Source organism: Dufourea novaeangliae, unplaced genomic scaffold, assembly GCF_001272555.1.
Source record: "Dufourea novaeangliae isolate 0120121106 unplaced genomic scaffold, ASM127255v1 scaffold488, whole genome shotgun sequence".
Classification (NCBI taxonomy): Eukaryota; Metazoa; Arthropoda; class Insecta; order Hymenoptera; family Halictidae; genus Dufourea; species Dufourea novaeangliae.
In genome coordinates, this window is record NW_015374361.1 from 26,571 (window position 1) to 39,046 (window position 12,476).

At 33.8% G+C, this 12,476-nt stretch overlaps 1 protein-coding gene across 1 annotated transcript in view; it reads right to left on the reverse strand.

Annotated features, from left to right (window-relative positions):
- The window catches only part of LOC107192982 (inositol-pentakisphosphate 2-kinase), a 49,683-nt gene that overhangs the window by 539 nt on the left and 36,668 nt on the right, over nt 1-12,476 (reverse strand). Inside the window, exons 3-6 of the mRNA XM_015582350.1 lie at nt 2,560-2,759; nt 1,849-2,262; nt 1,307-1,513; nt 481-869 (exon numbers count right to left, since the gene is read on the reverse strand). Coding sequence (XP_015437836.1) covers nt 481-869; nt 1,307-1,513; nt 1,849-2,262; nt 2,560-2,759 — 1,210 coding nt within the window. The remainder of the gene's footprint in view (nt 1-480; nt 870-1,306; nt 1,514-1,848; nt 2,263-2,559; nt 2,760-12,476) is intronic.

The following is a 12,476-nucleotide window of genomic DNA, read 5'->3' on the forward strand; positions in this document are numbered from 1 at the left end:
GTTTCAGAAATTTTTTGCATGATTTCTTATTAAATTGGATACAAGTTTTATTACATTACTGAAACATGAACCATCATAACTTTCATTCAAAGTCATATTTAATGAATTTCTTCTTAATATGTATGTCTTTAATGAAACAAAAATATGCAAGAAGCGAAGCTTCATTTATCTACTAAACGAAGGGTACATTAGATATTTTATAGTACGCGTACAATTGTTAGTGACTGTTCTTAGATATTTATATAAAATATTGCTCATTCGCAAGCTGTTGTGTATATAAACGTCATATTTTCTTACAGACTAACAAACTGAGAAACAATGCATACTCTGAAGCTATTTATTTTCAGACGTATATTTAAAAAAATCCTGTGTTTTTTTCAATAAGCTTCATTTATTCTGAATATTGTAACCTATAAATTAGTTTACCTAATAACCTTTTTTATCGATTTTTAGGGCAATATATATCCTTTTGTCACTCACGTATTTAGTTCACGAAATGCTATGAGTATTGAACAATCCCTGGCACACGAAAACAGAAGATAATTCTGTAAGCATAATATATCTTCAGAGCTTATACAACAATTCGCTTCTGCTTCAGTGCAATATCCGTTGCCTTCGTTCTGTGGTACATCAGATTTACCATACAATAGATCATTATCTCCTAAGTACGTAGGAAGTAAATTTGATTTTCCGGGAACAAGTACACTTTTAATACGGTCGTTGTTGGTAGTTCCTTGAAATTCCGAATTAACATTTCTATGTTCAGTATAACTGTGTCTGTTCGTGGTTCTATTCGGAGTGTGGGTGCCTGTAATACAGGTTCTCCAAGGAGTATCCTTTAACGTTTTCGCACTTTCTGTGATACTTTTCTGTAAAAAGAAAACAGACACAACATAAGAATTAGGATTAGGTAGAGATTCACTTAAAGTATAACAATTTGTCATTCATAATATGTCTATGAAAAAATAATTTTAACGATCTCCAAATATATAATTATTATAATACAAATTTCTATTATTATAACAATCTAATTTATAGAGATTATAATTTAGAAAAATTGAAATAATTAATTTATAGATACAGGATTATAGCAATTTATGAAAAGTGAACAATTTAATAATCTATCCAGGGTTTTATTAATTTTTCAATAAAACAGAAACCTGATTAAATTTCATTGAAGTTTTTATAGTACAATTTTGACTTTTACACAGTTGTGTATGAAACAAATACGTAAAATTCAAAGTCTAATAACGTGATTTATTTACACATATAATAAATAACTCTTTACGGGTAAAAATTTACTCACTGTAGATTTATAGGAGAATTTTCGATGACCCCAAAACGTCTGTGCTTTAATCAAGTTGTTATATACTATATCGTCTTTTAATAACAACCGAAACGTTGAATATATGTTATAAACGTACTCTGTAGTAATAAAGGGCAGCTTTTGCACATGAAGGATCCGCTCTAACACAGAATTATTTGGTAAAGTTTCCCCCTGTAAATTGCATGCCTGGAAAATTATTGGAGAAAGTTTTAACATATGCCTGAAACATTTCAACAACCATTTTTCAACACAATACACAGAGAAATATTCATTGGCTCACAATTAATATTAGTTTCATAATCGTTTAAAATACAAACGACCATAAAGATTTATTTCAGTTCATCAAAAATTGTCGTTCTCAAACATTTCCGCATTTACCACTAAAATTAATCTTCGTAATTTTCATAAAATCCGTAAAAACGCGGATACAATCATTTTTCTTTATTAGCCGATAGGCAACGTATTCAAAAGTATTTTAATTTATTTATAATGTAGTGACACGATTTATTATTAATATTTACCTCACCAGAGAAGTACAGAAGTTTTTTTGCTTTTGCAACAACGTCTGGGTTAATGTACGATATTGGCTCAAAGTCGCGTCGAGCAGGTTCGCTTATTTCGTATGCAGCAGACGGCTTGAATCCTTCTTGAGAAAACGGACACAAAAGAGCGCCGTAGATTAAATCATAAAATTCGTCGGTGTATTCTTCGCTGGTACTCGACGGAGAATTACGAAACCATTCCGCCAAAACACGTTCGAGATCGCTCGAAGACGATTCCTGATTGTAAACAATTACACCGTTCCTGAAAATTTTCAGATTGTTTTGCGGGGATGCCAGGAGTCCTTTTAACGCCGATTTCATTCGTTCCTCCACCCCCGAAAAGAGATCGAACGGACAGTAACTACTTCGGGATGTAATCACCTTCTTCTTCAGCTGAAATTACGGAAAATTATAAATTGTTTATATTAAAATTAATATAATAAAACAATACGGGCGCATATAATAGTTATGCAAAATTTGTTTCGACGCGTATAATTTGTTTTTACTAAAATATACAGCTTAATACGATTACACAAACTCTGGAAGTGTCTTTGATGCTAATTCCAAGATGGCGGCAAGCGCGGCGGTCAATACCATCGGCTTTACGAGTCAAAAACCGCGTAATACTGTTGCATCTCAAACCACAAAATGTTAAACAATTATTTCTTAATTGTTTATTCGTATTATTACCTTGTAATATTGCATCAAACAGTACGAACACTTTTGAAGTTTTCGATCGTCGTCCCTTGAATATCCTTGTTTTGGTTTAATCTCAACGGAAAAGATTTCCTTGCCTCGGAATAACCGCGGATCGTGTTTCGTTCGAAGGAAAGTGTAATCCGGAAATTTCGTGGCGTAGGTCTCTGTAATGTTCTTGTCGCGTCGTTTCTCTGAAAACAGAAACAGTTGGATAGATAGAACATCGAACAAGAATTATTTCTCCATAATACAATGCAGATACAATACAGATCAAAATTTTGATATAAAAATTCACCATTATTCCTTTACATTGAAATCAAATTAGTAATGAAAAATTAATCATTAAATCTTTGACCAGCCAAAATTTGGTGTACTTTCTAACAGGATCAATGTAGTAATCGTTCGTTTTTTTATGGAATTATTCCCGAATTAGAAATTAGCTACTTTGCCCATTAATCCTCAACACAGACAGCAGTCAACTGAACTAAAACTTTATGTTCACGTATTTTTCAAACAAAGTTAATCTACTGGGACTGATATTGACAATTAATAGCCTGACAAACTATTAACAATCAACATCCGGGAAACGATATACATAAACATTCGTGTAAATCTTCAGAACATTGTGTAAACACTGTAAACAAACCATACTGTTTCAATTTATGCACATCCAACCAGTCACCCGTTTATTATTTAAGAACCCACCATTATTTAAAGCGGGGATGACTGCATCACCAGTTAAAGTCAACAGTAAGCATACGTTATCGCAAACTGACGGAGAGCAGATTAAAGTGACATTTACTTCTTGAACGACTTGATATTCCAAGTGTTATAATTTATAAGTTTGACAGTGTCAGTCACTAGAAGCCTTCGCGGTAGTTGACAGAATTAGTAGGCAGCTTTCATTGCGTTTACAGCATATGCAAAGTGTATTTGTCCGACCTTATAAAAAAAGATGACTCATCCGACTATCGCCGATATGAAAAACTAGCTCCTCGTTTATTTTCCCTCATGAGTAGACTTTAATCAACCCCTTGCACTCAACCGACACTTCGTAATAATGCGTTCGGTATGATATTATACAAGAACCCCTTGAAAAGGGTAACGATTAGACTGTGCATTTCACGCATTTATACAAGGGGTGTTTCCAAAGTTCTGGGAATTGCATCCGACTGAATAGAGGCAGGGATAATACATTTCCCTGGCCAAAACATTAAGGCCATCCATAATTTTTCAAATGTTTCGCGGTAATCGTAGAATTAAAAGGGCAGAACGTATTTTAATAATAATTTGTATTAACTACTAAAATTGAAAGTAAGAAAAAATTACTAAATAGGATGTATATGTTTTTAAGGCGTGCATCTGATGGTGATACAAAAAATCCTGTGAAAGTCCTTTTTATGGTTTTTTCAAAGTTATCGTATTTTTTACACACTAACATGTATTTTTTATAACGCGATGTGGTAATCGGCGTCAAGATGAGTTCAACGACCTGTACATCATGACCTTGAAGCGACCTTGAAGGCGAAGAAATCAGCTGTGAAGAATGCAGAAGTAAATAAACGTAATAAAAAGCAAAAATCATTTTATCACCATCAGATGCACACCTTAAAGCCATGTACATCCTATTTAATAATAACTGATCGTCTAAAATTCAATATGGTGAAAAGTTTCAGAGAGTTTATTCGGGTTTTCCTTTTATTTCTACTTAACAAAGCAAATCAATTTTTCTTCACGTTCAGTTTCGTAAAATTAATCTACAAAGTTGTATATTTGCATAAACATCCGCAGTCTAGCGATGATACACGGAAAAGTGAAGAAAAGTTGTGCGATATATTTCTTCGTGGTATACATAATAAATCCCCAATCGATTCAATCAATCATTCAATGGTAGTGTATGAAAAAAAGAGGTGGATCCTCACCCTATGGGTTAATTAGGTGTTAAAACTTTAACGTACACATCGTCGTGTGCGTCTACCTGGGCTGATGTTTACGCATTCTTCGTTCTCGTGCTTGAAAATAAACGTTCGCGGCGGTGGTTCTTGGTCGCGAAAATACCCTGGCTGCCGTGACGCGATCGTTCCCTAAAAATAGGCGGGTCTGGAATACAGCCCTGGAGAACGCATGGAGATGGATAGTGTATGAAAAAGGGACACGCGAGCGCAACAAGTGTAGTCGGCGTCTCCTTTGAACCGTTTTAAATCCTTTTTCTCTGTTGTCACTCACTTGAAAAAGAAGTTTATTTATTTATTTATTTTTTGGTCAAATTTAGTGCAAAATGTAAGGTATGACGGGTACGAACTAAATCCAGAATATTAGCTGCCAATACTTTAGAGTTGTCGCGAAAACTTACTTTACCTATGATAACGTATACGAGGTGTGATAATAAAGTTTCGAGAATAATTCATTCAAAAATTTAATTTTGATAACAGGATCATAACTCTTCTTGCAAAGAGGTTTATAACTCTGAATGGTCAGTGAATGCGAAACAAAGTGTTGCTTGAGCAAAACAGGCGGTGAAAATATCACAGGGTGCATGCTTGGTTGATTCGAGGGTTTTCAGGAAAAATGCTGATTATCCTTCCTTCCAACTTTCTTTCTTGTGTATGATGTAAAGACAATTTTATTTATTAATACATAGTCACCTCTTCAAATTCGTTACCAATCAAATTTTCTGTTAACCCATCTTCTAATAATCGAATTTTCCGGTAATTAATGTTCTGATAATCGAATTTTCTGTTAATCAATGTTCTGACAATCGAATTTTCTGTTAATCCATCTTCTAATAATCGATTATTCCGGTAATTAATGTTCTGATAATTGAACTTTTCGTTAATCAATGTTCTGACAATCGATGTTTCACTGTGTAACACATTGTGCAGGTACATCAGCTCATGTTTTTTTATTCTTCTTAACAGTGTACATTAAACCAACAAAAATCTAATCAATGTTTTAATACTCCATAATTAGTATACCATACAGTATAGAAAAGATTTCGCTCTGCGAATGTTCCCTCAGAATTAACCAGGGTTACCTCTAACTTGGAAGCTCTAAGCATCTCAGACCTATACATACTTCCTATCGTTTGTCTTCCATATAATAACGACTTCCGTTAATTGTTTCGTGATCCACACAAATTCAAATGCAACAGAATTATGAATATCAATTGTACGCCTGTGAACGGGCAAGAATTAACAATATCTTATACATAGTTTTGAATATTATATGCTTCATTTCTTACAATATTAATTAAGTAATAGAAACCATAAAAGAATACTAAAAATTAATGGAAACGTGAAAACCACGAATAATTTATGGTTTTAATTGTTATTCTAATACAATCTGAAGAAAGCTGAACCATTGTGCATGTAATACTAACTATTCTGCAAATTAAAAAACATATACCTTCGAATAATTCTACTACCACTTTGTAGATACTACTCGTATTTTGTCAGTAGATTTCAATGAAGACTGTATCTATCGTAGAAGGGTCGTCGACTGTAATTATTGTGAGTGGTATATGTCTTTGAAAGAAAACAATTTTTAAAATTTAACGATGAATAGCATCATCATTTTATGGAAAAATGCTGTTTTAATTTCAGTTCGGGAAATTTTGGAACAGACCGTGCACGAGGTGCAGAATTGAATTAACGTTGATTCCCACGAAAGTGTCTTTATGATTTCGGTAATTGTGAAGCAAGAATTCTGAAATTCACCATTTTGATGGATTTGGTAGTTCTAGTGGTCGTATAATTCTAGGTCTAATGTATAATATACAGTTTCTAATAAAGTCCAGCAAATGTATTTTTGCGATTTCTGTAATCGTAAAGTAACAATTCTGGAATCAGCCATTTTAACGGATTCGGTAGCTGTATTGTTACAATTCTGCGCCATAAACTTCTGGAATCTATCGTTCATATTTTATCAGTAAATTTTTACTATTTGTTTTTCTCAGTTTAAAGTTAACAAGAATTTTCAACATTACAGATCAAAAGTACATATATAACTGTAAAACAAAAGTAGGAAACTGAATGTACACCAGTCAAAGCCTGATATACTTCATATTACCAAAACAATATTTGTACAGTATGCCCATAATTGGCTTAGCAAGCAGGAAAGTGGTGATTCTGCGTAAAAATACAGTGATTCCTCGATGAATGCGACACGAACAATGGCGTTATTTCCACCACTGGGAAGAGGGGTTCCCTTCTGGAACCAATCAAAACAGAGTAAACAGAAGCTAGGCAGAGTGAAAAAAAAACAAATTTATGAGGGACTGAAAACCTTTCCGCCTTTCCACAAATGCTCTGAAGCGAACCCGAGGTCGTTGCACTCATCCAGACATTACTGTACTTTCGAAATTATTCAGTATATAATTTTGACCGACTACATAGTTTCCCTTTTTTTCAACATACAGTCTATACCTAATTAATTTTAAAAAAATGTTTAATAACCTTTTGTAAAAATCGATTTTCTCGAAAACGAAGCTTTCTATAAAAAAATGTTATTTTTCATTTTCGAATTGGATTACTCATGGAAAATCTTACCCTTCTCGATAGTACTACATTTCGCGGGACACCCTGTATATACAATCGTGCGATCGAAATAACAGAATATAAGCATTATTGCGAGCTTGGTTCGAATCAAAAAGGTAAATGATATTCTACGCAAACAACCACGACACGTCGAGTGGATTATACTCTAGCCTTTGACTCCATGTACCGCTCGGAGAATTGCGACAGCACGAGTTTCTGTAATTTCCAACACACGGGTTACGAAGAAACAATACAAATTACAAACGCCGGACCCGTGATCCTAGTTAAAAGGTCACGAGTCATGAGAAACGAGACTGGTCACGAAACTGCTTCCTCCCCTTCGAATATAAATCTTACGGAATGCACGACATTAACAGTTACAATCTTAAACTGGCCGTGAAATTCATCTATTAAACGTTAATTAATCCGAACAGAGAAGAACGTGTACGAACATCCATTAGTAATTCTTAATTGCATCGTTCCAGAACGCCCTGCTGTATTAAATTGTATTTTGAAAAAAAAGAAAAATAAAATAAACGATGTAAGGGTAAATGTCTCAATTACTGCCAGCGTTCCTAATACTGCCACTCTATTTATTTTACTTAATAAGAGCGTAACTTATAAAGAATTGTGTACGAAAAATTTTATTATTAAATTGGGATTCTGATTTACATGAAAGCAAAGAAATACATGTATTTGTATGTATCTGTTATTGGAAAATTGATTTTCCAAAATGCAAGTGTAATTTCAACGTTAAAAATGCGGATTACATACGTAAGTACGAAGTGATAGTGAAATCATACTAAAGGAACAGCCGTAATTTTACTGATCAACCTATATCCATTGTACAAAATTAATTGTTGAAGTATATAAAAATTACTTGAACTTATAACGTGACAGTTACAGTCGCAGATTTTAATTAATTATTAATTAATTCTTCATACTGAATGCATGAAATTATTGTTTTTAATGAAAGAGATGTTAAATAATATGTTCCAATCTGAGGCGATTTTTAGGTTAAACAACACGTCAAATGATTAAATGAAGTTACGCTACCATCTTAAGGTGGTAGTACATAATTGGGGCATCTACTCTATTCGATCAAAATGTATTCTGAATGACATATTTCGAAAGTGTCTTCACGCAGAATCGTCACTTTCGCGCTTGTTAAGCCGCAGTTATGGGACACGCTGTAATAATATTCTTTATGTATGGACTGCTATAAATATTCTTTTGGTAATATCAAGTATATCAGGCATTGAACTGTGTACATTCAGTTTCCTACTTCTGGTTTACAGTTACTTTTCATTTGTAATATTAAAAGTTCTTCTTAACTTGAACCTGAGAAAAACAATTGTAAAAATATACTGACGAAATATTAACGTTAAGTTTCAGGAGTTTATCACCGTTGATGATTCGTAAATATGAGTTGTTACTGCCGACTTATCTGATTGTTTTCGTTGATTGTTATTTATTTTAACATTGTTAAATTATATTTTATATAATCTATATATTTTATAAAATTGTAGATGTAAAAGCATTGCCATGTGTCACTAAACACATAACAATATATTTTGTAATAAAGAAGGTATTGTTATAAGTGTATTTTCAATTACATTCTCGATCGAAATTCAAATCAGTGGTAATTTCGAAGTGTTCATAATAATTTGATCACCCACTATAACTTAACGTGGCTTCCGCGTTTGGTATAGTATCTAGCTGGGGTTCCATACGGCCCTGTATACTTTTCATCAATTTTATCAATGTAATTTGAATTAATAATATTTTAAACTACTTCCAAACACTTCAATGGAACAAAAATTCACAAATGAGTGGAAAAACAAACATTTTTTCCTTATTGTAAAAAACATACACTTTCTTTTTTAATTTTTACGAAAAAAATTCAAAAATTTGTCGAACTAACCAAAGGAAAACAAGGGACGTTGCCGTTCATAGCAGACCTGCGTAGAAGATTACTACCAAATGTATTGAAACCTACACAAGTTGGCACACTTTGATCTTACTTTTCAGTTTTATTTGATCTTTCACATATCTTTATTTCCGTGCCACCATAATCTCCGTAAAAAAATCTATAACCACCTAATTTTTGATAAAAATATAATTTTTGCAGCCAAATAAGAAATGATTAATCTTTCACTATCAACTACAGTTCCATAAGGCTCGTGTTCAAAAGAAATGTTTATAACGTTCCTGTTTTCAATTATTTTATCGTTGACTTTGCGATTTTTTGGTATCAATCGAAAGTTTGAAGCTTTTACGTTAAAGTTGAAGCTTTACGTTACATTGAAAAGTTGAAGCTTTACGTTACATTAACCTTTATCTTTGTTAGTAACTTTTTCTTATGTATTCAGTTTCTGTTATTTACATATTTGAAGTTGGCGCTAGTGTAGAAGCAAGCAGCTCGGTTTTTGCATCAACACGTTAGATGGCAATTGCTTTTACGTATGTTCCGTCAAATTTCCAACTAAATTTATAGTTATTAAAACTTTGCGGAAGCGCCACTTTAACTGGAAACCTCGGATCTTGAAACTCGCATGATGTACCACGAGAAACCTGCCTCGACGAGGCTGCACGTCGCGGCTGACAGGAAGAAATTAGAACGATATGAGAAACCGTTCACGGCGAATGGAAACCGTTCGTGTTACGAAGAAAACACGTTATACAGGAAGCCCGAATAGGCTCCCCTTAATGAGGGCCCGGTAGACTTCATCTGGACTTCGTTTGTCAATAGTTCGCCCGTTCTGGCCGCGGAAAAGGGTTTCAAAGCAACCAATTACCGGGACGTAGAGCGCATTGTAACGACAGGCGATCGTTGCAACGACCTCGCGACAAATCATTCCCGTAAAACCTTTTTCGATCCGGCCTGATTTCCATGTCCTTATGGTCGATGGTTTCTTGCAAGGTTAAAACGTCGGCTATACAGTCAGTCAGTCGAGAGAATATTTTGGACGAATATTACAAGGACATGAGAAAGTGTAAACAATAGGTGTGCGTATTGATATAATGGACAATGGACTGTAATTTAAATATTTCTGTAAAATGAAATCACTGGGTTCATTCTTTTTAATTGTATATGGAGGCCTCAGAAGCCAATTAGTGTAATTCACAAAGTTAACAGAGATAATTGTTTAGAAAATGGACTGTAAAAAGTAATATATGCTATTAACAAATAAAAAGTTATTCATATGTATAGAATACATACATATGAAACTGATTGTGTATAAAAGAAACAATGAATGTGTATTTACACGGCATAAATCATTTTTAATGAAAGAGTGACTTACACTGATTGACTTCTGAACTGTCCATATATTGGTACATTTCTATAACACATGTGTGAAGAACGGTGCAACTGTGTAAACCGTACAAATTTGTTGGGCCTATGTAACTGTATTAACCCTTTCTGTAGTTGTAGTTTGTAGTAAAGAATGTATATATTTATTACCTACAGAATGATAACACACGTATATAAAAGTAATTAAATAAATAAATGAAATAAGCAACTGAAGGAATAACATAATAAACATAAAATAAAGACTGTGATGGATTAACATAACATACATAAAGATATTGAAAATTATTAATTAAATTCTTAATACAAAGAATAGTGGCGAAAGCATTTCATTAAAAAGAAAATGGGGATGTTTGGATCGACTCAAATGTCCCGCACACTTCTGACCCATACTTCCCGTATCCGAACGTTCATAGTAATGCGCCTGTGATACCCGAACCACGTGTTTTAGATTACAGTTTGTAATCTATAATTGTTGCTGAGACATAAGGTCGTCCATTAAAATGTTTACCAGCACGAGATATCTTATATGAATTTATAGCAGCTATTTATTTTGATTACCACTTTGCATTACACTTACCATGAAAATGCACTTATAATTGCACAAGACTAAATTCGCACTGTAACAAACTTCTAGCTTAGGTTAAGAATACTCATACCACTGCAACAACGAACAATTGACACGCGAATGAGGTATGCGTAACAAGGATGGAAATATACTAACTGACCCAGACGTAACGCAAACCAAAACCTACCCACTCTCTTCTAAAGATCGCATCCACGACCCCACAAAGAAATTCCGTATTGAAAGGGTCAGCACAAAAGTCGATGCAAGGAGAAAGTTGCCCCTTATTTTACCGATGATATATACCAGAGCACCTCTGGCCAGGCAATTAATTCCACGTTGGTAAGAGGATAGAGTCCGTGTGGAAAAAGGGTATTTAAGTAACGGGTTACCCTTACCTTAGGGTCATACCACGCGAAATCGCACAAATTTGGATATGTTGCAGTCTTTAGCGATAATATGTATAAAAGCGTCTCGAAGGATTTTTGCAAATTTTAAAAATTGTTGATTTTACAGCTGTTTGAAATTTACGGTCAACTTTTTTTCAACAAATCATAACTATTGAACTAACAAACTGATCAAAATGTGCTTGGTGGGATATTGGGTTTGTGGTTAACACTGGGTGGTTTTGTGGTGGGATGTTGTGGATCATTATGCACACTAAAACCCCGGTAGCACATGACATCTTGAAGACGCCCATTTTACAGCTGTTTTAAGTCTAAGACGTCTTTACGCCGTCTTCAAGGCGTCATTGGGCATCATGTACTATCTGGAAAGTTGGCTTATCATTGGCTTAAATAAAATTTAGCTACGTGATCAATTATAATTTTTATTCAGATATCTTTGAAAGTGTACTTAAGGATCATTTTGTAATGTATGTGTATAAAATACATATCATAATAATCATTTTATACCTACTGATAGTAAATACGACGAACATTAAAAAGCATTTCAGTTATTATATTTTATTTAAATAAAAATAACTTTGACGCGTTGTTTTTCTTTCATACTGACGGGGCATTGTTGTAACTAAAACAAAAAACAATAATATAGCATATGCGTAAAATAATTCCTGGGATCATTTTATCCTACTAGAGAGGGATCATATGACCCCAAACACCCAATTCACATTCAGTGCTTGAATATAACATCAACTCGTTACATGCGGTAACGAAACATTAATTAACTTATTATTGAATTGTGGTTAAATCCGCACAAGCAGCAGCTGTCACATTAAATCGTTTATGACAAAAGTTACACAACATTGAAAAAGACCTTATCTTAGCTAAATTGCAGTAATTTTAAATTTTTCTTGTGGACAAGACACAGAACACTGATATTAACATGGCACTTCGAGCAACAACTAGTGACGTGCGGGGAGAACTATTGTAGAACGACATTACGATATAGCACAACTAATAACCACAGGATAGCCAGGAATCATTTTATCCCGAGGGATCGTTTTAGACACCTTTCCCCTAGATATTGTCGGCAA